This window comes from Cyanistes caeruleus, chromosome 12 (assembly GCF_971803275.1).
Source record: "Cyanistes caeruleus chromosome 12, bCyaCae1.hap1.1, whole genome shotgun sequence".
Classification (NCBI taxonomy): Eukaryota; Metazoa; Chordata; class Aves; order Passeriformes; family Paridae; genus Cyanistes; species Cyanistes caeruleus.
Genome location: NC_141712.1, coordinates 3,372,058 through 3,399,645, shown reverse-complemented (window position 1 = coordinate 3,399,645; position 27,588 = coordinate 3,372,058). Strand labels below are relative to the sequence as shown.

Sequence of the window (27,588 nt, the reverse complement as noted above, 5' to 3'; positions counted from 1 at the left end):
GAGCTCCACCTTTGAATTTTATGGGTGGCAAATTTCAGCCAAATTCTGAAGGAGGAGTGTGGACAGTAAGAGACTGGTCAACACATGTTAAAAAAAGGGTGAGCGCTCCTTTCCAAATTAAACAAGTATTTGCTCAAAATACTCTTGCAATTTGGAATAAATCACAGGGATTCAAATGCATCGTGTTCCTTGAACAGCAAGGTTGGTCAAAATAAATCTGCCTGCAACACAAACCGCTGATATTGTGTCATTTCATGATGACATCACTTATGAAACCTGCAATAGGGACCTGCCTTTAAATGTTGTGCAGAGATATACACAGGATATGCACACATTAAACACTCAGAAAAACATTCTGACTTGCAGTGAAATCTTCGAAGACTTACACATGGTAAAAAGAAACCATGACAGGCCTGTTTTTATTTCTCTTTCTTATACACTAAGCTTGTTTTCAGCTAGAGTACTGAAAATGAAAGGATAATTTTTTGAACACATATGACAGCAAGCTCTGAATGAAATGTTTATCTGTCAGGCTTTTGTTTTGTTTTCTTTTTAATTCAAGAACTCATACTTTTTTATCAACAGACCACATTCAGCTGTGGTCTGTTGCACCAGCTGAATGTGGTGTGCTGATAAAAAAGTGTAAATTTTTGAATTAATGCACAGTGCTGATGGAGAGGGGGCCACGGCCATTGCTGTTCTATCCCACCCACATCATCACTTGGGATGTGGCTTTGGGGGGAAGAAAACGTGGCCTTACAGCAGAATTGTGGTGTTGAGTTTCTCCCCCAGGGAAGCTGTGGGATGGTGTGGTGTGTCCTCCTGCAGGACACAGCCGGGGCCTGGTGCAGCTCCGAGCGCTGAAGGGAGCTGAGGAGAGCCCTGCCGGCCACACTGGACAATCCAGCTCTTCATGGCTGTGTCCATCACTGCCTCTGCTGCCTCAGGGACAGAAAATGAGGCTGCAGGAGCTCCACCACCTTGTTTGTGTCCCAGGAATACCTGTGTGTCACGGCTGTGCCACAGGAACAGCTCTGGTCTGGGCCTCACCACACGGACTGGGCCGAGGCGGGGAACTCCTCTTGTGTGTAAATCTCCTGCTCTTTTGTGCCCTTTTGCTATCGAAATTGTTCTGTTCCTCTGCATTTCCTATGCCACTGCTGTTTGTATTTAGCAAATTGTTCTCTCACCCCACAGTCTCTGCCTTTGTCCATCTCTCACTGGAAGGGTGAAGTGGAGTGGCTTATTTGGAGTTTAATTCCCACCACATGGCTTGGACAATGTTTGGTTCTGCAACTGACAGCAGGTAAAATAACAAAAATTCTGTTCAGCATTTCTAGGTAGGTGTGTTTACTTTAGAAGCTGGCAACCAGATTTCCTTGAAGTTCAAGACTGTTTGCCCAAAGGCCCAGGGTAAACTAAAAATGTTAAATAAGTAATTGCCACTCTCTGTAGGACCAACACTTTACTTGACTGCCTATAAAAGAATTGTCTGAAAAAAAATCTAAAAATGTGCATCTTTATACATTTTAAGTTCTTTAGACTTCTTCCAAACCTTAACTTCAGTAAAAAAGGTATTAGACAAAAAGGAAAAAGATTATTCCACAAAATTTGCCTAGCACTGAATAGGATCGAAGCAGAAGGAAATGAATCTATTTAATGATTCATCTAACTGCTCTAGGGAAGAATTACTTAAATGTGAAACATTGCCACCTTAAGATATGGGTATGAATCTTTCCATGTACACCTTGAAAATTTTTTGGTCAGGTTTTAAAAATTATTTTCAGTGACATTTAAAACTGTCACAGCATCTTGGGCTTTACCTCCTAAAGACAATGGATAAACCCTCTGCTAGGCCCTTCTATGCTTTCTCTCAGTCTTACCAGTTTTCTGGCTAAGTTTCTACTTAGCCAGAAGAAGGAAAAAAAATCTGTCATTATAAGCATCAGAAAAACAGAGACTGCAAAACAGATTCCATCCTTCAGTGTCTGAAAATCAGGGAGACAACTGAAAATGCAGAAAAACTCAACCCAAAACCAACTCCAGAAACAACCCCAAAATGCAAATTCGCATACCCTCTGTCCCACACATCCTTAAGGTAACTCCTTTTGCAAGAAAAACACAACCTTCCCAGGAATAGCAGGAGAGGTCCACAGGGATTGACAATGGATGAACTCTTAGCTACTCAGAAGTCTTTGTGCCAAGTTCTCATTTTCCATGCTAATAAGCTGCACACACTAGATTTACAATGTATCCATAAATAAAACAATTGTATTTATTATTACCAAATCGATAAAATTTTCTATTAAAAAATGTAATAATTTTTTTTGCAACCAAGGAGGAGGATTTATATTTCTATTAAAAAAAAAAAAAAAGAACAAAACACTATTTAAGTAAGAATGCAGTAGAAACCTTGGAGAGGCAGAGAAAAAAATGCTCTCATGGTCTTCTCCTACATGCTACATCAACATCATGCAGTCAGGTGGGACCAACTTCCATCTCCAAATGAAGTAAAAATCGAATTTGTCTTGGCCAATAAGGAAAAATTATTAATATCATTGAACCTCTGTCAGAATATTTTGTGTTCCACAGATCAAAGGAATACACACAGCATGCAAACCTGTTCTACTAGTAAAAAAGAATGTTTTTCCTGGCACAGAGCCCACTTGCTATTTTCTTGCATTGCTGCCTGGCTTCTTCCTCCTGTGAACTGAGATCCATGCAAAAATGTTCTACTGCCTCCTGACTCACTGTCTGTATTCCTGCCTGTTTGCAACAGGCATGGATATGTATTTCTATACATTCACTCCCAGTTACAATTATTAATCATCAATGTAAACATCACATTATCCATCATCTTCAATCTCTTCTTTGTTTTGCTGCTAAGTCTGTAAGAAGCATTAGAGTAATGTTTGTAAGCTTTGTTTCACAAAATAAAACCAGAATTCTAAAAAAGCCCAGTTTGTGATCATCATGGACTAAAACAGAGTTTGAATTAAATTTTTAAAAATGAAAACTCATTGCTGGGGGAATTGATTTTTAAATTCAATTTTAAATTGAAATCTCATTCATTTAAGAATACAGAAAAAAGGTGTAATTATTAATTACAATAACATCTATAGAGTGTTCCAAAATATTGCTTTTGAAATAGACATCAACATGTTTATGGTGAATTATTTTAATATTTATTTGATTTTGAAAACAGTAAGTAAAACAAAACAAAAGTAAAAGAGAAGTTGAAGCCAAACGTGAGATTTTCAAAGATTTATAAAGTAGTATACATGTAATTCCATTTAAAAAAAAAAAGTGAGGACAGACTCCTTTCTTCTGTCTCCTTGAAAATTCAAACCCATAAATTTAAGTGATAGTTTTGGGATACCTCAAATGAAATCATAACTGTCAGCAGCAGTGACATCCTGCACCAAAACAGGTCTGAGAGAACACTGCATTTTATCATGTCAGTGAGACATGGAGCAAAGAGTGCTTGAAAAGGTAATGATACAACAAACCATAAAAATTCTTCCTGTTCTGCTCCTAATCTACAGGCTTAAAAAGCACAAAAAGCAAGCTTTAACTTCTTGATCCATAAATGCTTGCAAAATGTGTTCTGCTCCATTGTATCTCTTTCATATAACTCAAGCTTAACCAGTGTGATGGGGCTTTAGATTCCAGTGCTTTCTAAACATATCTTGACCACTTTAAACAAGCAGTAATTCATCAAGAGCCAGCAGGAAGACCAAGTTGAGACTTGAGTTGTTGAACATGTTGTTCCAAGGATTTTTGAAAGTGGATGCCATAAAATAAACTTTAGTTCCAGAAAGGTGAGGGAACAGCCTGAAGATTTGCTCAGAGAACAGCAATGCTGATGATTGGTGGTTTTCCCCAAAATAAAAGACTATCCCTTGGTTCCAGTTCTTTTGGATCTGTCAGGACCAGTTATGCCTCATACATTGGCTGATTCATGACCTTCTAAAGTGGGTGATATTCACTGAGTAGAAACTGGACAGAAGCCAAGGTACAACCCTCCTGTAACAGAGACTTCTGCAGGACACACTACTCATCTCTTATGGTTTAAAAGGGTGAGAAATGAAGAAAACAAGGCCAAGTTTTCCAAGAGGCAGCTCATGTCTAACCAATTCCAAAGAGAAAATTACCTAGTATCCTGATTTCTTCTTAATATTGTGAAAATATTGACAATGGATTTGAGGAATAATTGCAGGTGTTGCTGAAATGTCCATGGATAACCCAAGCATGAAGTGAGAATGTCAGCTGAAATGGTGAAATGAATCACGTTCAGTATTGCATAACCAAAAAGAGATTGCAGTCAAAAGTACTTTTTTCCAACTATAGCACACACCCAAGTGCTCCCCACTTAACCCTGAATCCATCCTTACATTTCCACTTCGAAATCAGGAGTTACTAAAAGTATAAAAACCTAATAGTAACTTCTGTGTGTCTGCCTCTGGTACAACACAGATTTCCACGTCTTAAACCAGAATTTTAATCATGTTTTGGACAAAACCTAAACATGAAAACAGCTTTAAAATACTCAAATTATACCATCTGAAAGATTAATTTAATTAAAAAATGTGGTGCCTCGTGCCCAAAATACATCTCACAATCACTTCAGCAATTAGCTTTTCTCTACACAAAACATCTCTGTTTTAACTGCTAGTTTGGGACTTTCCAGGTATGCAAGAATATTATCTTTCCTGACTAATATAATGGCTGGAATATAATGGATGAGAAAACACACAAGAGTATCAGATCTCCCTTGAGCACTGGCCCAACATATGGTCCTGCACATTTTGAAAGATGGTATTTGGGATAGTTTGCTGAATATTCTTAAGATGACTGCTCTTCTGCTGTGTGAGGAAGAGGGCTTTTTCTTATCCCTAAAATGACTGTCTTCAATAAGCGGTGATTCACTGAACTAGCCCTGAAGCTGCCTTTGGAAGCTCAGTATTCAAAAACCATCTGTGCCAGCAAGTACCAGGAGAGGGTTTTCACTTGATATTTAAACAAATTATACCCTCAGATATTTCAAACATATACTCTGTATTTATGCATTTTGGGATACTAGCCATAGGTCTTGATGAAAAGCCAAATAATCTTAGTATTATTATTAAATACAGAAAAATACTTGTGTTTAACCTCTACACTTTAATTCCATAATAAGAAATGAGAGACTTGAAAATATGCCAATTCTGCATTCATGCCACCTTAGCAGTACTCAAATATTTAGCTTGTAAAGCTATCTGACCTAGTCTTGCAATGGCTAATCCTTTTTTAAAAGCTTTAACTCTTACAATTACAGGGAAATATCTATTTCATAAACAAAACAAAATTTTAATTCTAACTTTTAAAAGCCTTAGAATTCAAGAAAAAAAAAAAAACACACGGAAAATGTGACCTGTGTAGATTGAAAATCAAACAAAAAGCAATTAAGGTAAACAAAAGCAATGCAAACCTTTTATTTAATCTGACATTAGAGGTGCTTAGGGATGCCAAGTGAAGAGTTTCAGTGCTTGCTGTCCTGAATGCTGTAACCTGTTTGTGTCAGCCACCACTGAGTGCCACATGAGCATCACAGGACCACAGCACCCATCACACCTGGGCAGCTCTGCTGCTAAACACCACATGGGCCAGGATCCTTAGATACCTAACTTGATAATCACATGCTAAATCCCAAAAAGCTGTGACTTTAAAAGATATTTTCCAAGAATTTTTGTCTAGTATTACTAAAGAAATGGAAAACCCCTAAAAAATTCCACAAATGCAGTAATTTCAACTCTGCCTGGCAGAGAAGCTGAATCCATCCAAAGGTATCTCGCTTCTCTTTACCTCTTCTCCTTCACTCTTGATCTAAACCCCATTATAATAATGAGCAGGCTGAATTACTGATGAGCTGCTGGCTGCTACAGAGGCAGCTGTGTTTCTAGCAGATCATCTAAAATACCAGCAGACACGAAAGGCACTAAAAAGGAAGCGAATGAAGTGCAGGTGATCTCACATTTGCTGTCTCTGGCTGGCTGTAAGTTCCTTTTCCAGTGTTCACTGGGCTCTAGGCCAAACTACTTCAACAAGCAAAGCTGCAACTATTCACTTTTTACTCTTGTTAGATCAGTCTTCTTCCTATTTATTGCATGGAGATGGGTCAGCCCAGGGTGCAAGAGCCAGGGCCAAGCAAATGGAAGGGGCAGGAATGCAGGGATTGGGATAGGGCTCACAGTGACATTAGCCCAGGCCACTTTGTATTCATGGTCTGAAACCAGTCACTCACTTGCTGGCAGTGCTATTTGGGGACACCAAGCCTCTGCTCATCCACTGTTTTATAAAATATTTTTCTCATGTTTTGGAAAGGCATTTTTTATATGGTTGCACGTAGAAGCAATTTTTTAAAAAAAATTAAACAAAACAAACATGTAAAAATAACTTCACTCCAAAACTGCTGATTTTCCATGTCCCCCAGTAAAAGCAGTAAAAAAAAATTATCTGTACTAGTCCAGGAAAGACAATTGATGGGCCTGGTCTTGATAATTTGTAATAATCCTGCCATTAAAAAAAAAAAAAAAAAGAAAAAAAGTCTGTTTAGCTATGTCTTGAAAACAAGCAAAGAAGTTCAGATGAGCTCTGGCAATGTGAGACAGAGAATAAGTTTAAAGAAAAAGCTCTCAAACTGCTGGTAAAAAATACTCACAGTTATTAATACAAGCTTTTTCACATTTCCAAGAGCTGTAGAAGAGTTATGTCTCTCTGTGTAAATTAGGAAATACTAATCTTTTCCATCAACTTCTTAAGTAGAATATCCATCACTACTCCTAAATCAACCTCCTGCTCAGATAAAAAGGGTATTATTAAAGAGATCCAATTTCCAAAAATAAATTGTTGGTATTCCTGTTAAACCAAGAAGCTGGACTGAAACTTACAGCACTGTTCACTGAAAAATGGCCAATGCAACTAAGTGTCAAACAAGTTCAGAAAAGGGGAGAAACAAAAAGGAACATGCCAGGGTGGGATGTATAAATGACATCTCTTTGGATCAGTAAACATGCAGGGTCCCAGCTACAACAACAGCAGACAGTAAGTCAAAAAACATTAGTAAGGAGACTAGCAACAATTCAAAAACTGGGTATTTTGACCAAGAAAAAAGGGCAGGCCAAAAAAACTCTGGCCAAGTCAGACCTTGCAAGCAGAGATTATCAGTAGCAAGGGCTTTAAGCAGCTTAGAAATTGCTGGGAGAAATCAGCATGTCATAGACCATGGAGGAGGTTGGATATTTGAAGATGGAATTGGGCTAAGGGGGTGTTGGTAGCACAGAACACAGAATCATAATGACGTTTATAATCTCCAGAAACCCAAAGAAGATCTATCAGACAGTCCTAAACAAATAATACAAAATCCCAGTACCTTTTTACAGTGAAACATTTTGGAGGAGTTGAGTTTATTTCTGCACAGCAGCCCTAATAAGCTCAGAAGAATAGCAGAAAGGGAGTTTCTAGGAGCCAAGCTGTGTGACACAGCCTCCACAGCACTTTAGGTCCTATTCCCTACAAAAGACATTGAATAATGCAGATCCAGTTTCCAAGACCTGGAAATCAGCTTCCAGCCAGCCATCTATATGAGCTGGCCAGGATGGTTAGGAGCTAGGAGGGGAGGGATGGCAGCAAATCCATCTGAACTGGCACACAATTCATGGCTCCGGGAAATCCATGGACCGGCAAAAACTTCAAGGATAGTTTGCCAATTGAATAATACAGTTGTTCAGCAAAATTTGGGCTAGGAGAGCAGAAAAAGAAAGCAAAAAAATATCCAGAAGCCTTTGGAATTTGCCCCAGACCTTTCTTTTTCCTTGAAGCATTATAGCAAGAGAAGGAGGAGGAGCTTCTGGAGAGGGAAGCTGTTCATCATAATCCATTCAGATATGGACCTCTGATTAAAGTATTTCACTCACTGAAGCCGATCCAAATTTTGTTCATCAAATTATTAATACTTACAAAATATTTCTTTTTTTAAAGAGACAGATAATAAGAGATAGATAATAAAAATTAAATTCTGTTCCTTAGGAGAAAATACTCCCTTGGTGAAGGGTCCATGTCCATCTGAAGGGGTCCATGTATTATTAGAAGGTTGAAATTATTTTTAAATGAGGGAAAGCCAAAGCTATGAACACCCAGTTGAGCTTCTAATAAAAGCTTCTTTGGGCCTATTGCTGTAAGATTTGGTACAGCTGCATGTGAAGGAGAATAGAATTCTTCACTGAAGATAAAGGAGACTGAAAGGAAGGGAATAAAAGGACAACACAAAACTTGGGGAACTCCCTCAGTCTGAAACAAGTTTTACCAGAAATGGGAGCACCTCTTACGTATCTGAAGTCCTAAGTCAATTTTAGAGCATAAACAAGATCCACTTCTGTTCCTAGCTCAGCTAATTCCCTAGCACTAATCTTAGCACACGAAAAGAGAGAGAAGTCAGAAAAAAGCTATCCAAAATGGGAAACAAAAAGGCCTTTGGAAATGCCTGGCATTTAGACAGTCAAATGTCTGAGCCAAAACTGTTAGTTTAGTTATTCAAAACAAAATGTTTGCATTTTCCTCAGAACAGGCATGTAATAGGGAGAATTCCTCTGACTCCACTGCGTGGGCAGACTCAGCAGAACGAAAAGCAGCCCAAGTGAATCTGTACTAAACCACACAGTGCTCTTACAGAGCCACCCACAGCAGTGGGACCACATCACCCTGGCTCTCCACCTCGCTTAATACAGATCAGGCTTTCAATTTTGCATTTATTGCGTAGCACAGCTACTTGTCCACTTAAATTAACAGGAGAATCATGCTAAAGAATCCAATCCTATTTCTAGAGCACAGTATTCTTATGGAAATTAGATTTTAGCATGATTATAAACTCATCTTTGAAGTGGTGGGGGATACTTTGTCGTTCTTGAAGAAGTTTATACACATATTTATCATAAATCCATGGTATTACTACAAGCTCATGGTTCAAACTGTAAGCAAGACTGCAGTTATGGTTTTTAACATACTTCTTCATTCCCTACTCTTTTTGGGTTTTTTCAGATTATGCAGAGGAGAAAACAGATATAAAAGCAGTGAACAGTTTAAAACCTACACTTCACATTTAAAAATATTCTTTTAAATATATTTTAAAAATATTCTTTAATTATCTGCTGAAAGTTCACACTTGAAAATACAACTAAAAGGAGATGTCGTTTTAACCGTGGCCAGATAAGCTGGGCTCCTGGTGCCGATGTGCATTTCCAAATGACACAGCTCCCTGACAGCAGCAGCAGGAGCAGCTCCAGCTGTTCCCCCGAGGTTCTGCAGGAGGGATTTCCCTCAGCCTGGTACACACATACCTCTCCTCCTATGGTGAGCAGCCCAGGTGCATCCAGCTTCCGTTTCTTGCGGGGACCGATGGCTGCCAGAGCCGTCAGGTTGGCATCCCTCTGCCTCATCTGGGCAAGCTCTTGCTGCTGCATCTGTCACACAGGGAAAGAACTCGCTTTAGTTTCTGTTCTGTTGCCATATCAAAAAGTTATCTTCAGACCTGTGAGCATCAGCTGCAAGTCACACATAGGCAACCCCCAAGAGTATTTTACTGCTCTTGGTACTATTTTAGCAGCCTGGCCATAGAGGAATAATGAAGATACCGAAGTTCTCATGTCTTTTCACAAGATTTCTGCTTCCAAATATCTCAACTGTTTCCAAAACCACCATTCTTTTCATTAAAAACTGTCTTAGCAACTACTGTATACTAACTACACATCTCCAGTTTAAGACTGATATAAAGAATGTAAATATCAATTCAAAAAAACTGTCTTAGCAACTACTATATACTAACTACACATCTCCAGTTTAAGACTGATATAAAGAATGTAAATATCAATTCAAATCTTTTAAAAAACCCTCCATTTTTAGCTTGTATTTATTTTGAATATTTTAAACACGCTTGATGTTTTCTTAAAAAAAAAATCTAAATTAATAAAATATCTCTATCTAAATGCTAGCCAAAGGTACACAAAACCTTTACAAACTGAATTTACAAGTGCTTTCTGGGCTTAGGCTTTAGGTAAGAACACATTTGACCAGTTTGAAGCAGCTGCCAGCTGTGTTATGTAACAATGTAGCACACTACAGAAACCAGGAGAAAATGCTCCGGACAGCAAAGAGATAAGATTGCATATTCACTATAAATATGTATAATCATTCCAGTGTTAATGGTAAGTGTCATATTCCCAGGAACACTAATATTTTAATAAATATTCTGATCAATACCACACAAGAATAATTGATTAGGCAACACAGTATATTATTTTAATTAGATAAAAGCATTCATAGCTCTTAGCAGTAATTCGTATTAACCTCAAAACTTTGGGTTTGCAAAATCTATCAATAAACTGAGAGGTGTTTGCTTTTCAATCCCACTGATGTCACTCTTGTCCCCCCTTCAGCAGCAGTGCACAAAAAAACATCTCAAGAAATTCAGTGGTGATAATAAAAAGATTGTAGGATACGGGATAATCAAGAATTCTTCATTGGAATGGAACTGAAGTGACAAGCAGAGATAGAAGTGGCTCAGCCATTACCTACACATGATCTGAACATGCAAGCAGGGCCTGAAGTATCTCACCCAATGTCAAAAGAAAAGGAGCTTTAAGCAACAAAGTGCCCATGTGGGATCTGTTTTCTCCACCCAGCTCTGCCCAGCAAAAGCAGATCCACCTCACACCTCCCCTTCAGCACAGCCTCAATGTGTTCATTTAGCAGTCAGTGAACTTGTGACCAAGCCCTGTGCCTGGGCACCTTTGGTCACAGGCTCACCACGAGTGTCCCAGGGCCCAGGGGCTGCTCCAGGGCCCAGCACAGGCACAGCTGGGGAGGGCTGGAGGTGCCAGAGAGTCCCTGAAGGGCAGCACCGAGGAACTGGGGCCAGAGAGCTGTGAGTGTGAGCTGTGAGTGAGAGCTGTGAGTGTGAGCTGTGAGTGTGAGCTGTGAGTGTGAGCTGTGAGTGTGAGCTGAGTGTGAGTGTGAGCTGTGAGTGTGAGCTGAGTGTGAGCTGTGAGTGTGAGCTGTGAGTGAGAGCTGTGAGTGTGAGCTGTGAGTGTGAGCTGAGTGTGAGTGTGAGCTGTGAGTGTGTGAGCTGTGAGTGTGAGCTGAGTGTGAGTGTGAGCTGTGAGTGTGTGAGCTGTGAGTGAGCTGAGTGTGAGTGTGAGCTGTGAGTGTGTGAGCTGTGAGTGTGAGCTGAGTGTGAGTGTGAGCTGTGAGTGTGTGAGCTGTGAGTGAGCTGAGTGTGAGTGTGAGCTGTGAGTGTGTGAGCTGTGAGTGTGAGCTGAGTGTGAGTGTGAGCTGTGAGTGTGAGCTGTGAGTGTGAGCTGTGAGTGTGAGCTGAGTGTGAGTGTGAGCTGAGTGTGAGTGTGAGCTGAGTGTGAGCTGTGAGTGTGTGAGCTGTGAGTGTGTGAGCTGTGAGTGTGAGCTGAGTGTGAGTGTGAGCTGTGAGTGTGAGCTGTGAGTGTGAGTGTGAGCGTGAGTGTGAGCGTGAGTGTGAGCGTGAGTGTGAGCGTGAGTGTGAGCTGTGAGTGTGAGCTGTGTGAGTGTGAGCTGTGAGTGTGAGCTGTGAGTGTGAGCTGTGTGAGTGTGAGCTGTGAGTGTGAGCTGTGAGTGTGAGCTGTGAGTGTGAGCTGAGTGTGAGTGTGAGCTGTGAGTGTGAGCTGAGTGTGAGTGTGAGCTGAGTGTGAGCTGAGTGTGAGTGTGAGCTGTGAGTGTGTGAGCTGTGAGTGTGAGCTGTGAGTGTGAGCTGTGTGAGCTGAGTGTGAGTGTGAGCTGTGTGAGCTGTGAGTGTGAGCTGAGTGTGAGTGTGAGCTGTGAGTGTGAGCTGTGAGTGTGTGAGCTGTGAGTGTGAGCTGTGAGTGTGAGCTGAGTGTGAGTGTGAGCTGTGTGAGCTGTGAGTGTGTGAGCTGTGAGTGTGAGCTGTGAGTGTGAGCTGTGAGTGTGAGCTGTGAGTGTGAGCTGTGTGAGTGTGAGCTGAGTGTGAGTGTGAGCTGAGTGTGAGTGTGAGCTGAGTGTGAGCTGAGTGTGAGCTGTGAGTGTGTGAGCTGTGAGTGTGAGCTGAGTGTGAGTGTGAGCTGTGAGTGTGAGCTGTGAGTGTGAGCTGTGAGTGTGAGTGTGAGCGTGAGTGTGAGCGTGAGTGTGAGCTGTGTGAGTGTGAGCTGTGAGTGTGAGCTGTGAGTGTGAGCTGAGTGTGAGTGTGAGCTGTGAGTGTGAGCTGTGAGTGTGTGAGCTGTGAGTGTGAGCTGTGAGTGTGAGCTGAGTGTGAGTGTGAGCTGTGTGAGCTGTGAGTGTGTGAGCTGTGAGTGTGAGCTGTGAGTGTGAGCTGTGAGTGTGAGCTGTGAGTGTGAGCTGTGTGAGTGTGAGCTGTGTGAGAGCAAGCTGAGTGAGCTGTGAGAGCTGTGTGAGCTGAGTGTGAGCTGAATGAGAGCTGTGTGAGCTGTGAGTGTGCCCAGAGCTGCGCACAGCACTCGAGGTGGGGCCAGCCCTGCCCTGCTCCTGCTGCCCACACTGCTGCTGATCCAGGCCAGGTGGTCTCTTGCCCACCTGGGCACAGCTGGACTCACCTGGGCTCACCTGGGCTCACGCTCAGCTGCTGTCAGCCAGCACTGGCACCTTCCCCATCTTTGTCAGCAATGGAGACACCAGGAGCAAGCACAGCCTCAGCAACCTGAGCAGGAACTGGGAGTGTTCTGCCTGGAGAACAGAAGGCTCCACAAAGACCTCACTGGGGCTTTCCAGTGCCTGAAGGGAGCTGACAGGGAAGACAGAGAGGGACTTGGGACAAGGGCCTGGAGTGACAGGACATGAGGGAATAGCTTCAAACTGAGAGAGTGTGGATTTGGATGAGATACAAGGAAAAGATCCTTCCCTGGGAGGGTGCTGAGCTCCTGGCACAGGTTGCCCAGAGAAGCAACCCTCCACCCCTGGGAGTGTCAAAGGCTGGACAGGGCTTGGAGCAACCTAGGACAGTGGAAGGGTCTGCCCATGGCAGATGATATCTAAGATCCCCTCCAAACCAAACCATTCTATATTCTCACATTCTTCAGAAAACTGAATTCAGTCATTTAGATTTTGAAACCCCATTTTTCACACTTTTATGCTATATATTTTGCAAGCACAGTTATTATCATCACTTCTGTATAACATTATCTAAAAATACACATCTCATCTACAGGGTAAAAGAATTTCCTAAATACAAAAAAGAAATATAGAAAATAATAGTGCAAAGGTCTATATATACTTCTCTTTGCCAACTCATATTAGGTTTTTAGCTCAAATATCTTTGGCTCTCTTCCAGATTAAATGCCAGTTAGACAGAGCTGCCCGCTTACCCTTTCAAGGTAGATAGCAACAGTGGTGAGCTCTAATCATTTACAAAGGTCATGATCGGAAGCTAGCCCGTAAGCAGTCATTTAAAATTCGATTGATCCCTATTTGTAGTCAGGGAAAGAAAATGGACATTTCAGCTGTATTGTAATTATGAGGCTTCAAGGCAACTGTAAATAGATGTGCAAATCTAGATACTGGCAAATACCTTAGAGAAGAAATTATTACTATAGTATAACATATATCCAGGAAAGGTTGAAGATAAAACTGCATATAAAAAAAGATCAATCATCTTTTTGCTAATTTGCCTTGCTTGCCAGCCTACAAGGGTTATCACAATTATCAGAAGTCTGATGAATATTTAAGCAAGGGCCAACTGGCTTAGAGTGATCTCAGACGAAGTTGTCAAGCTTTGCAGAATAAGAAATTTTACACTGGAGTAAGTATTCGTTTCCTGGGAGGTGCAGGTCAGAAATACAGTCTGATAGATAACTGGTATCATGGAAAGGTTATATGAATATTGTATCAGTATCTTATCCAAAGTCACCATTTTCAAGCCCACAGGAAGTTAAGACTTGGCTCTCTGTGCTACCTGTACTACACTGTACCCTGGCTGTTTCCATGTGGAGTATCAGCACACAGTGCCTCTTGTCGGCTTTTTTGGCACATCTAAATTGTAAAGCAAAACATGCCATTTCTCTAAATTTCCTGTAGTGGGATAAAGCTTGCCCTCACTTTGAAACCTACAAACTGATGCTGTTTTACCATGAAAATATGGAATAGCTTCAAGAGTCTGCAGAAAGGTTTGCACCCCTCTATTCCTCAGGTTCTTTGTTCTTTCTTTTTTAATCAGTGAGAAAAGCTAAAGATGGTTCTTGATATCATATACTAATTTTGACAAATGCACAGGTTTTCCACTACCAGTAGTTCATTACCTGACAGGACACTTGGCTCAACAGACAGAGCCAAAGGAGCTGGGCTCTGTTCTAGCCACACTGGGTGAATACTGGTAAGATTTTGTTCTTCAACCCCCTGTGTCTCTCACCCCACATCACCCAGCTTGTCTGTGACTGCTATGGGCTCTCCAGATGAGGATCCTCCTCTACTACGTGCCTCACTTACCATCAAGCCCCAGTGGGCTGAATAGACATTACTTTAATACAAATAAGGAATATGCTGCCAGCTACAAAAGATCCAGACAAAAGCACAATACAGTTTCTGATACTGGTTTAACAGCACACACCATGGTAAACTACAGCAGGAAAGAGTAACCTTGTGTAACCTTCATGAATGCTGATCAAAAAATTTCTAATACATCAAACCTATCATCAGTGAGATCACAGCAGCCCAATGTTTTACAGCATAGTGGCTGAAGTGCTGAAAACATTTGATAAATACTGTAGTGCACAAATTCTCCACAATCTTTTATAAATTACCACTGGTGGTTTTTCAGGTTTTCTTTAAAGCTCATCTGAAAGCAGGGAATCATAAAATTACTTTTAAAAAATAATCAGAAGAGCTATGATTCTGCTACTGGTTCCCAACAGAGGCCTTCATCTTGCAGACATCAGTGGATTCCAGCTAACAGGACAGCATCACTGTGCACTGTTATCAATGAATCTGCTTACAAGAAAACATCTTTGTAGTTTATAGACACTTATTAGCAAGACATTTGCCAAGACCTTATTTAACATCCCAGACTACCCTTTAACACCCCACTATTGCCGGCTTCTTCGTACCTCTATTCCAACTTTATCTTTTCTCCAAGTCACATACTTCTGGTTTTTTATAGCCTACATCAGATTACCTGCAGCAGTCTCTTTCCTACCCATCACCTGCTTTTTCATGAAAAATATTACCCCCAATTGTAATCTCTGTTAAACAGAAGTTTTTTAAAAAGCAGTACCTTGGCTTTGGTTCAAAGGAGGGGACACTGACAGCAGATGCACACCCTGGCCTGTTCTCCCCAGTGCACTCTGGAATCACACTCTGTGTCAAGTGGAAATCACTTTGCAACCAGTTCTGCTTACCTGGTTCCACAATAATCACCCTCTGAATTCTCAGCACTAAGAATAACACTAATAAAATGTCACCATCTTCAGTGTTCTGAAATTACTCTTAGAACTACCTGTAAAACTAAAGCTACTAAAGCTTCTTACTTTACATGATCAATTATATTTTCAAGTTAACGAAGCAGCCTGTTATTACAATGCAGTTTATCTTCTAACTAGCCAGCTACTAATTTCTGGATATTTAAACAAATGAACCACCTGTTACTATCTGTACATCCTGATAAAACAATTTCCTGTTACTTAACAAGATTTACCAGAAATGAATCTAACTCACTACATCAACCAATGAGATGCAATCGTTTGATAGCTGCATTCATTCACACTCTCATTTTCATATTGGGCTGCTGATGCAAAATCTTTCTTGAACTTGCCTCTATCACAAATAATATGGATATACTCATCAATAGCATATTAAAATTTCTGCCCTCTGGGAAGAAAGCAATGTTTCAATTCAGAACCACACTCATTAACAACAATTAACTTTTTTGAAAGTAAAAATATTTATCTAAAACACAGACAAATATCCCAATATATTACACAAGAAAAACGCTTACAAATTAGATACTGTTCCTTGCTCCTTATCAAATCCACTGTATTTTTAGCATGCCATTTACTTACTGGGAGATCTCTCATTTGATGAAAAGTACATCATAAGAACAAAGCATTAGTCTGAACAATGACATTTTCTTGGGATGGTGGCACAGCATTAAAACCCCAGAAAGAACACTACTTCACCACTTTAATAAAGTGCAGCTAACCACAGAAGTTCTAAAATTCTAGTTTGTTTTCTGTAGATCATTATTTGTTATGATACATTTAGGTATTTAAGAAAGAAGTGCCACAAGCCATATGCCACAAGGAAGACAGCCATATGCCTATGTGAAGTATAAACATTAGATCTCAAAAGCTAGGTTTAGTCATTTCCAAAACCCAAAAATGCACTTATTTGTCAGGCAAAACCAGGCAAACAGAAGTGAGCTTTGTCTAAAGCAGAGATGGAGATAAAATATGGGTACGAGCTGTAGCTGCTAAGGAGTAAGAGAAATTTCCTTTCATATCATCAGAAAGTAAGAGGACAGCTGGAACTCTTAAAAATCCTAGTCCACATATAAATACCTTCAAAAATTAAAGGGAGAAGAGGGAGTAGGATCACATGAGAGACAGAAAGGTCAATGAGGTGCTTCTGTGCCTACAGGCAGAATCCAGGGATGTTTTTTGGCCAAGAAGGAAAATAACCCAGTGACAGAGACTCAGAAATGATTGTGAAGATAAAGAAGAAGAAAAAGCTTAAGGAAGTAGTCATGTATGTTTAAATACTGCCAATACAGGATTTGATAAGGGAATAGAAGCCAAGTTGTAAAAGTAAGTTTCTGTAGTCACAGAGCCAACTCAGCCCACCAGGATCTACATTTTATCCACTTCCAATTCCCAACTTCAGAAACACCAGCTAAGAAGAAACAAGAGCAGGCTCCCAGCACCACAGAAGCTATAAATAAATATCCACGGCACTCATGGGTGAAGACAGGCAGCAGTGAACCCCGAGCAGGAAGCTGGCAACCAAGGGTGCTAAATGGCAGAAATGTTTGGTGAAAGCAAGATCATATAAACAATGATTTAAGCATTGATTTCTAGCCAATGGGCATCAATGGAAATCCCTCCTAATTCTGTTTGCGATGGATGGCTTAATTCCTGATAACAGGGTCATATGCTGAGAAAAACTTGTCTGAATTGATGGTTCTGTAACATGTATCTATCAGTCCCAGACAGTGATTACATCCCCTGGAAAAACAGCTTTTCTGCTGAGGAGTGCCTGGAATGAGGAACCATTACACATGTCCTATGATGCCCACAACAGAAGGTGCAATTAAAAATGAGATTCATTGAAAATGCTGGCAGGAACCTCAAGAAGTCCAGGAAAGGATGGGTGCCTCAGTGAATTTCAGGGAGCCTCACAAAGCAGCTGGGGTGTGCAGCAGGTCTGTGCTGTCCCCCAGCCCTGCTCTCCTGCTGAACCCTCTGGGGCTCAGCACAGCTCCAGTGCCTGCTAAGGAACTGCTCTGAGTACTGAAGCACTGCAAAAACACCACAGCAGAGAGGTTTCACCTGTGTAACAGCAGCTCATACACCAAACACATTCCATGAGACTTCTCAACATTCCCAGCTCTGACAAATTGTATCTGATTTTCTTCAGTACAAAGCTGGATGCTGCTCCTTCACAAGTGTTCTCCCACAAATCAGTAAAAGCTCCAGCTGTCCCCTGCGATGGCTGCACATCTATCTGAACTACATCAAGATTTTTCTTTACTGAGAAAGGTGTTTGTTGGGTTTCAGTGGGGGGAGTTTCTCCTTTTTCTTACCCACACACTTTTAACAGCAGTTGAAAATTATTGCATAGCGTTAGGAAAAAAATCACCCTGGGCAAAGACCAAGCTGGGAATGTTTCAGCCTGGAGAAGACTGTTTCTCAAAATAATGAGCATCTGAACACAGTTCTGGAATCTTAACTGGGGTACTCTGGACCAAGCATCTTTCCTACAACAGACATTTCTGTTTATTACATCTAATTTCATTATGTTTTACAAGTTTGCTCAAATTTTCCATCTAAATGTGTCCTATTACTTTCAAGACAATGTGTCAAACTCTGATACAGAAAATGCCAGGTGCATCCTGCCTTTTATTTTTATTTTTTCCCTGAAATTAAAAGCTTTAATTATAATTCTCCCCAGTCTTATATGGGGATTTTTAAAATGCGATTTTTTAAACAATTATCCTTATAGCTACAATTTTATCCCCTTACTACTCAAGACTACATACTGTCTGAACTGATTTATATAGATAGATAGATATATAAATATTATAGTCACAGGTTTAATTTTCTTGGCAGTATCCTTAACAGCTGACTCATAAAAAATCAAAAGCATGAAGAATTTGAGATTTGACTTTAAACTCCTGCAATTTTTTAACATACTGGGTTGCATTTTTTGATTTTCCAAATAGAATGCACTATCATTTATTTCTTAACTTAAGCCCTTTATTTCTGCTACATTCCAACCATTTCTTAAGCTACATATTCCTAGAGTAACACAGGGTATAATAAATACTTAAGGAAGATATCCCTCAGACACCTCTGAAAGAGTTCTACAACAATTTTTTTTGTCCTTCCAGTAACTTTAATCATTACATTCCTTCACTCCTCAGAATCTGTTGTCTGAACTCCAATATTGTTTCTCTGGTTTTGGTTATATTATTCCTCAAACAATTTATCTCCACCAGCACCAGTTCCAGGCTCTCCTATGCTAAACTGGAGACACATCTGTTTTAAACCTTGGTATTTGTTAGGTCCTGTAAGAGTTGGTGGCACATTTGCCAAACCAAATTTGATCAAAGGGTTTCAGAGGCACAGAGAACTGGGCAGGACCAGCACTACTAGAGCTGGCAACTTCCTGCAGTGTCAGGAACTTACCTGGAGTGAGAGCAGAAAAAAACTCTGAAAAAAATTCCCTAAGATCTGTTTGTTTGTTATTATCACTTGTAATTTTATTTTGGAGCAAGGCAACTATGAGCAATCGTGAATCTTCTCAAGCTGCTCCTCAAAGGACACAAGACAGCATCGGTCTGCCTGGGAAGAACACGAGGCAAAGAGCTCAGAGACTTTACTCAGGGGTGTAAAGTTCAGGAGCAGCCCATGGAACATCCTCACTCCCTCACTCTGGGAGAAATATGGGATAAGGTATTTTCCCCGACCCTTTCTTCATCTAACTGGAGGTTTACTATCCTCCCCAGGTTTCTAGGATTTGCTTTCCCCCTGGAGTTGGACACTGTGTGAGGACTCAACCTGATGTTTTGGAATATAAAACACAGTGAAAGCTGTGTGGAGGTCGGTCATGTCTAGAGTTACAGACTGCAGCAATAAGAACAAAACCTGTTGAGCTGTGGCTTTGGGACAACTGACAGAAACACTGGCATGTGGGAGGATACTCAACAAAGAGTTTGCTTTTTTAAAATCATGCACTGGAAAATATGAGTGCCAACACTAACTCCCAAAGGCTGTGCTGCCCACTAACACACTGCTCAATGCTGGACTAGAACGTGAACCAACTGCTCAGCTTTTCACATGCTTAAGTAGCCAACAAACCTTCCTGAAAATCCCCTTTAAAGAATCTGCTGTTGTGTCTGAGCTATTTGGATGGTGAGAACTCTCCATCTTCCAACTCTGTGTTAGTGCTAGGGGAGTCTGATCAGGAATTTTATCTGCACCATCTTCTCTGTGCATCAGGAGTTTCAAGCACAGCACGGCCTTTTGTTGCTTTTATTTCTGCTCATCTCTGGCACACACTTGAAATCTCAATTAATTAAAAACCAGTATACCAGAACTACACCAAGAAGATGGAAGAAGTTCTTGGCTGGTCTGTCAATGGAACCAACTGAAGGCTGAGGCACACAGGAATATCACATCTTCCTAGAAGTGAAGAGTGGTGATATTTCATACCATAAAGTCTCACATCAGCCTGAAGAATTTTCCCCATTTTTTTTCCAAATAAGTATTTCTATTTTTCGGTAAAATTTCTCTGGCTATATGCCATTAGCACAAAACTTCAGGATAGCAGAAATTTTAAGTGCATTTAAAATAGCAGTTCATCAGAAATTCCAGTAAGAGGCTTTATTAACTAGATTATTCCAAAAGAAAATGCCCAGATTTTGATACCAGTCCTCTAGCATTCTTATGGGAAATCTGCATCTTGAAACTGCCAGCCTCATTTGAGGAAATGAGGCAAACGTAGCAATCTACTAAAAATCATTTGGCTGTAATAAGTAATTTTAATCAAATAGTTAGAGAGAATGGCATTGGAGTTAATGTCTGAAGTGTCATAAACAGATGGGAAATGTGCAGTGTAGCGACTGGTTGTGCACTTTTAACGCAATATCCTCTTCTGCAGTCTGGATTGTGGTTTGATCAAGTCTAAGTGACACGACAAAAACAAATTTAATTTATTCTGAAACTCTGTTCAACTAAAGAATACACAATACAGCAAGTATGCTACTCTGCTGGAAAGTGAGGTTTGAGGCAGAACACCAGGAACAAAAATAGCCACACGCCCACCACCTTCTTCCCCTTAAAAGTTGTGGGGGTAGTGCTGGGGGTTCACTTGTAAAATGGAAGTTCCACTGGGGATGCAAAACAAGCTTGAATTTAAATAATCTACATCTTTTCTATTTTAGACTTAACTATAGCAAAACTGCTACTGCTCATTTGTGCTGCAGATCAAGGGAACAACACACCACAGTGTGGGGACAAAATATTTCAAGCAATTTCTCAGACACTGACAAGTAGTAAATTAGGGAATCTTGTAAGTACAATACAGTAGTCATCCCCTTCTATTGATCACATATAATTTACATCTTACAAAGATGTGAATTCTTGCATTCTCACTCCACAAGGAAAATCTCAATGATTTATTCATTTCAAATAAAAAATAGAAGGTAGATGAGAAGAATTACTTCACAGGCTGTAGCTTTCTCAGGGCACTAGTGCTAGGCTCTTCTTTCGCACTGCCCGAAGGGCCTTTGTGTGCAAGTCCCTCTAATTAACAAGGTGAATCATGCAGCAGTTCCCTAATTAGTGAACATGACAAGCCAATGGAAACAAGCAGACAGACCTGGCGTACAGATATGGTCAACAAAAGGCACGGCAATACACCATTAAAAAATGCCTATTTCATGTAAATAAAATAGCAAGAGAACTAGCATAATGCTTAATTTTCCTTTTCATGTTTTATGCTTATTCCTCATTTATTGCAGATATAAATAACGACACGATAAATCAAGGTTTCCAACTGCAAGTCACACCACCTCTCCAAAATCAAAGACTACTTATCCTACGTGAACAAGAATCTGCTTAAGGGCCATTATTTGTTTTCTCTCTTGTTTTTCTGCTTTAAAGAACTGCAGTTACATTAAGCTTAGGACTTTAAGAATCCTTTAATTAATTCTATTCAAAATTATTTTTTCTTTAAATCCTTTTTCACCAATAGATGAAAGGAGTGCAATAGTTGCACTATTATTGCAGTATAAAAAACTCCTACATTCCCAACATGTCATAATTTCTACCTTTTGTACGAGGATAAATAAATAATATAAGTGAATAATCAAAGAATCCGATTTGCATTAAAAGGAAATGAGATGATCCTCTTTCCAAGTAAAATGTTTTTAATTTTTCACTCTTCCTTCTGCTTTTCCTAAAAACACTCATCCCATCTCCAAAACAATACAAGGGGGGTTAATTAATTTTCAATTTATTGCATACTGAACCTTTGATTTAGATTTTTATAATCCTTCAGCATATTACAAGTCTAAAATGTGTGTCACCACCAGCAGAATATAAGTCTTCACAGAAAAACTCCACTATGCTTTTTGCTCTCTATTCCTTGGCATATTATCATAAGTAAGGAGAACTACAGATTATATCCTCATTACAGGCTCCTCTTTCTCACAGTCTTGGGGAGGAAAAAAATCTGACTTTCCTCTTCCAATTTTAAGGGTAGAAAGATAAAACTTCCTTATGTTCTAAAAATGATGTTCAAAATATTAATGTCTAAAAACCCCACATTTTTCTGACCAGTCCAGTTTTAAAAATCTGGAAATGAAAATACTGTCCCCTGAGAAGTAATTGTTCTACATGCCTTAAATGTTGTTTTTTGGCTAGAAATTTGAAGATTTAACGACATTCCATTCCAGAACTGACCAGCTGTTTCAAAGGAGCTTAAAATTCACAATAAACACCATCAGGGATCACAAGGAGAACACTGGAATCACTGCTGTTCACCGTGTTCATTTCCCCCTCTCGTCTGCGCGCACTTCCCAACTTCCCTCGGATCCCTGCCTAGGACAGCTCCAAAGCCAGGCTGGAAGTATCCTCTTTTAACATCAAGGCACGATGGATAATCTGCTAACAACTGAACTCTGATCTGCCATATGCAGGCAGGAAGGATTCAGCAAACAGCCTGTCACAAACGCTTACTGTCGCACGGAGGAGTCGCCCGAGCAGCGGGCTGTGCTCAGCCCGGCCGCGCCATCCATGCCACACACAGCTGCAGTGCATGGCAGCCCCTGCACAGGCCAACACTGCACTAAAAACCTTCCCCTTCTTACCTGTGTCTTCAATAAAACAAGGCTGGGCATGGGAAATAGACACTGAACAGGCACGGCGAGAAATCAATGGAAAATGGCAAAATTTGATTGACTGCAATTGATTTTTAAATAAATTGAATACATAGGTTATTTTATATAAACAACTGGAAAAGTGTTTTGCATTTAAGCAAAAATGTTAGGTGCATCTGATAACAGTAAATCCTAATTGTCCACAGGAGTTGATATGAGATTGTATCTAATACCAGAGGGGCAAATTCTGTTTGTTTTGAATATTGCTACTGATGTCAATAGAGTTATTCCAGGTACAATGGTGTGGCAGAAGAATTCAATTATTACATTTAAATGTAAGGGACACGCATTTAAAAAGTGACAGGAGCAAAAATGCACCCAGATTTACACAGGGCAAGAATAAAAATCTCCATCACAAAACATTCTCATACTTGCTACACAGCCTACCACATGTCCTCAGCATTCCTGAGTGCTGGCATGCCTGCTAAGGCAGACATTTCCTTACTCTTTGGATTTAGGACATTTGTTTTTCAAATTTCAGTACTTCCCAGAAATTATTACTCCATAGATTAATATTTTTTAACTGAGGAATTATTTTTAAAGCCTCAGTTAAAATTACCTGAGGATATTTTTGAAATGTGAATTTATGATTTTTTTTTCTTTTGTATAGCTGAGCAGTTCACAGAAATCACCATATATTGTAAAGTTAACAGAAGCATATATTGACAAATTGAAGAAATAGATGCATTTTAGATAGAATAACAATGTACAAGGTATTTAAATATTACAGTAGCTCTCTATCCAAATCATCTAACAAATACAGAACAGAACACTGTCACATATTAGTGAAACCCAGCACCTTGTGCTGAGCACCATGACTGCACACAAAACAGAAGTTTACTTTAATAGTTAAGCATATTTTATCTCTGTGTAAATTACCAGAGTAAACCTTGACAAAACTGGGATAAAAAAAAGCTCTCAAGAAACTTTGCCAGTCTCTCATGGTCTCACCTTACCTCTCTCATCTGCTAAAATCAGAGTATTGTTTGATTTCTGCACCCTAAAATAAGGTACAAGTTTTCAATCTGAGACTTAATTACAGAAGCTCATAGGGTGAGCTAATGGAGCTTCGTATTTTTTGGGTGTTTCCATGCAACCTGAAGGTCTGTATCACTCTATCTCACAGTCACCTAGATCACTAAAAAGGTGAAAACATGAAAAAGGATGCAAACAAGAGGAAGGAAAAAATCATCCCTTACTTTTGTTTTCTGACACACCTTAGTACACAAGAGATTCCTGCACATACTGCTTTAGAAGGAAAGACTGAACCTGGACTCCCTTAAGGCTAAGGGCTCCAGGAAAACACAGATCACACTTGCCCAGAATTTAAATACAGATATTGAAAGTAGACAAAATTATCCTATTTCTCATAAAAACATGCTCTCTTCTCCCCAGTTTCACCTATAGTATGTTTCTGGTAGAGTGAACGTTCTGCTCCTCTCCTGTTGTCCTGAACACAATTAACACTTGAGTTTAGTACTTATGTTTATTTTCCCATTTAGTATTTTTGACACTTTCCTAAAGCTTACTTAAATTATCTGACACGTTTGCCAGATATGAGCTCTTCTGCCAGGACAGATTTTTTTATTATTACTATTTTTTTTTTCTAAATAATAGATTTTCAAGCACCTCACCACATGAATATGGCTTTTGGCCATTAAGAGAAATCTTCAGAATCTACATGCTGTTATTTCTGTTTTGAGAATATAAATGTCTGTTCTGGATATAAATACATTATCTACTGATGGAGGGAAAGACACAGCGGTGTAAGAGGCCTACTCTGTACTTCATGGCTGTGCAGAGTCAATAAACCCATGAACTGTAATTGCATCACACTGTTTTTCAACTTGCTTCACTTCACCCCCACCCAATACTGAAGTATCAGTTTTTAGGAAGCTGTAACACCTCACTGTAGACACTCATCAGCATAAATGCATGTAATATACCTTCCCATCCCAGGAAATCAGTTACTTATGACCATTTCCATGGAAATCTGGAAGTTAACCACCAATTCAGCAGCAATTTGTAATACTGAATGAAAATAAAACTCCTATAAATCGTGACTCAACTGCTCAATAACATTAAAAATACATTAATACCTTTCAAGAGTTTACATTTTAGAGAGAATCATAGTTACCTTTAACGAACATATTTGAGGGGAAAACAGTCTATATTGTGAATGGCAATAAGAAATTTTATTTATTTAAAAGATTACTACTGTAGGATAACTAATTTTTCAGGGTATGTTGAGCAGTATCTCATTCAGCAAAGATGATGTAACTGCTCTTTCACAGGCTGACACAGTATTTTTTAACAAGACTAAACTAAAAATAGGATATAGCACTACCACACCTTTCAGGACCTCTGCATGTTACTCTCCAGCCATCTAGGTTGTAGTTTGGAGAAGAGCTGCATAAAAGCTAGCTACAGTCAGAAATGCTGAGTGTTTAGTCAACCAAAATGGACATTTTACCCTACTGTTAATGGTACTAAATAGTCTCGAAAATGGGTTGATGAGAAAGTTTTAAATTACTCTTTTTAAAATTTTACTACTGCAATTTGAAATTTTGCTTTAACTGTGCTCCCATGAACTCTTTCATCTTCAACTAACAGGTCAGAAACAGATCCCAGGTTTTATGAAAAGCAACGTGCTGGATGAAATGTGTATCCCAAACGAGGTGCTTGCTGCCCTTGGGAGAACACAGAACACGTGAACACCCCCCCAGACTGCAGCCAGGAGAGGGCTGTGGGGAGCAGGGGGAGCTCTGGGGGTGCTGTGGGGCTCACACCAGAGGAGCTGGGGCAGGGACACGGGATGGGCACCAGCCTGAGGGGACAGGGACACACAGGAGCTGGGATGTGCACAGGGACACACAGGAGCTGGGATGTGCACAGGGACACACACACAGGAGCAGGGATGTGCACAGGGACACAGGGACACAGGAGCAGGGATGTGCACAGGGACACACAGGAGCTGGGATGTGCACAGGGACACACACAGGAGCAGGGATGTGCACAGGGACACACAGGAGCTGGGATGTGCACAGGGACACACACAGGAGCAGGGATGTGCACAGGGACACAGGAGCAGGGATGTGCACAGGGACACAGGAGCTGGGATGTGCACAGGGACACAGGAGCTGGGATGTGCACAGGGACACAGGAGCTGGGATGTGCACAGGGACACACAGGAGCAGGGATGTGCACAGGACACACAGGAGCTGGGATGTGCACAGGACACACAGGAGCTGGGATGTGCACAGGATACAGGAGCAGGGATGTGCTCCCAGCCCGACACAGGGACACAGGAGCAGGGATGTGCACAGGGACACAGGAGCAGGGATGTGCACAGGAGCAGGGATGTGCTCCCAGCCCGACACAGGGACACAGGAGCAGGGATGTGCACAGGGACACAGGAGCAGGGATGTGCACAGGATACAGGAGCAGGGATGTGCTCCCAGCCCGACACAGGGACACAGGAGCCAGGCGCTTCGCCCCCGTCCCCCCGGGCAGCGCATGTGACGCGAGCGCCCGGAGGATCTGGGGGCAGATGAAAGCTGGCAGCTGTGGCTGCCTTGGGCGCTCCAGGCTGCCAAACAGGGCTTACAAACACGTTAGCTCAGCAGCAGAATTAAAGCCCTCATTCAGGTTTGTTTTGGAGTGAGAAACCAATGCACACAGAGGGGATGGGGGAAAATTTGCCCTGCAGACTTAAGCCTAAATACACCTTGACCTCCCCCCGCAAGCTGCTACAGAGCAGAGCAGGCTTGACAAAGGGACCAAATCATCTAAATAATAATTTATGTTGTTGTCCAAGCAACCTCCTCAGTTTCTGACAAGCAGGCACAGCTGACATTTGCTGCCCTCTACTTATTAAACAGGCAATCATATTCTAAAGTGGTGTTATTCAGCCAAATTAGCACAAAAGTAAATCTGTTGCAGTGCTCAGATAAAACAGTTATGTGATTTTTCCACATTCACAGCTTGCTCCAAACAATTTTTTTTCTTTTTTCTCCCTGTCTATGCCAGTGTGATAAATTGCTCTTAACAAGGTTGTTTCTACCTGAGGAGGACCCATATTTAGACAGAATACCACTGAAGCAAAAGGAGAACTGGAAATTCAGTCCTGACCTCTCCCTTGCACAGACTGATCTATCATGTGTGTATATATATATATATATATATATATATATATATACACAGAGAGAGAGAGAGAGAGAGAGATAGAGAGAGAGAATGAGAGAGTGGGTTTATATTTAAATAGATTTTTTAAAAAAATTAAAATTATTTCATGAAAGGAAGTACCATTCATTCCTCACTGCTTCTTCTGGAACCTCTGGATGCAACTGTCAGTACTCGGGAAAGGCAAACCCAAAGCACCCTTATCACAAATCTTACATGCTAAACATGTTAAAGAATAGCTCCCTTATCTCTCCACCAAGCTTGGTTGTCCAGGCATCCAAAAGGGATTAGAAACAGAAGGCTGCCACCCTCCACTTGTTCAAAATCAAAAAGCAGTAGCACTGCTTAGTCCTACAGATACAGAAGGAAAACTACAGGAGATCTGAAGGTCTGAACAGTAGAATGTTACTTCCTTCAAAAGGAAGGAAGTTCTTTTACTTCCTTCAAAAAACTCATTTTACAAGAGGAAATTCCTGCTGGAATATTTTGGTGAAATTCAGAAAAGTAAAGTCACCTTCAGCTTCAGAAATTCTTAGCAAAAAGCTTTTACCATTCTAAACCCAAGTTCTGGAAATTCACATTTAAGTAGTCCTGTTGCTGTATAATGAGAGGCTACTTATTCCAAGAACCGTGTGCTGTGTGAGGCAGGACTCCATCAGGGTGTGTGCTCTGGAAGGCAATGAGACAACAGCGATGCCTTTCTCCTTCCCTACCACCTTTTTGCT

At 40.6% G+C, this 27,588-nt stretch overlaps 1 protein-coding gene and 1 long non-coding RNA gene across 3 annotated transcripts in view; one reads left to right on the top strand and one right to left on the bottom strand.

Annotated features, from left to right (window-relative positions):
* LOC111934701 (transcription initiation factor TFIID subunit 4-like) overlaps window positions 1–27,588 on the bottom strand; it is a 146,630-nt gene that overhangs the window by 35,892 nt on the left and 83,150 nt on the right. The window contains exon 14 of the mRNA XM_023934879.2: window positions 9,375–9,497. Within this exon, the coding sequence (XP_023790647.2) occupies window positions 9,375–9,497 (123 nt within the window). The remainder of the gene's footprint in view (window positions 1–9,374; window positions 9,498–27,588) is intronic.
* Window positions 778–24,511, top strand: LOC147650814 (uncharacterized). Of its 2 annotated transcripts, none has more exons than XR_015275456.1 (3): window positions 778–1,084; window positions 1,198–1,306; window positions 22,199–24,511. It is a non-coding gene; the product is annotated as an uncharacterized LOC147650814 (long non-coding RNA). The 2 variants fall into 2 exon arrangements; XR_015275455.1 differs by having other exon boundaries at window positions 807–1,084; window positions 21,263–24,511.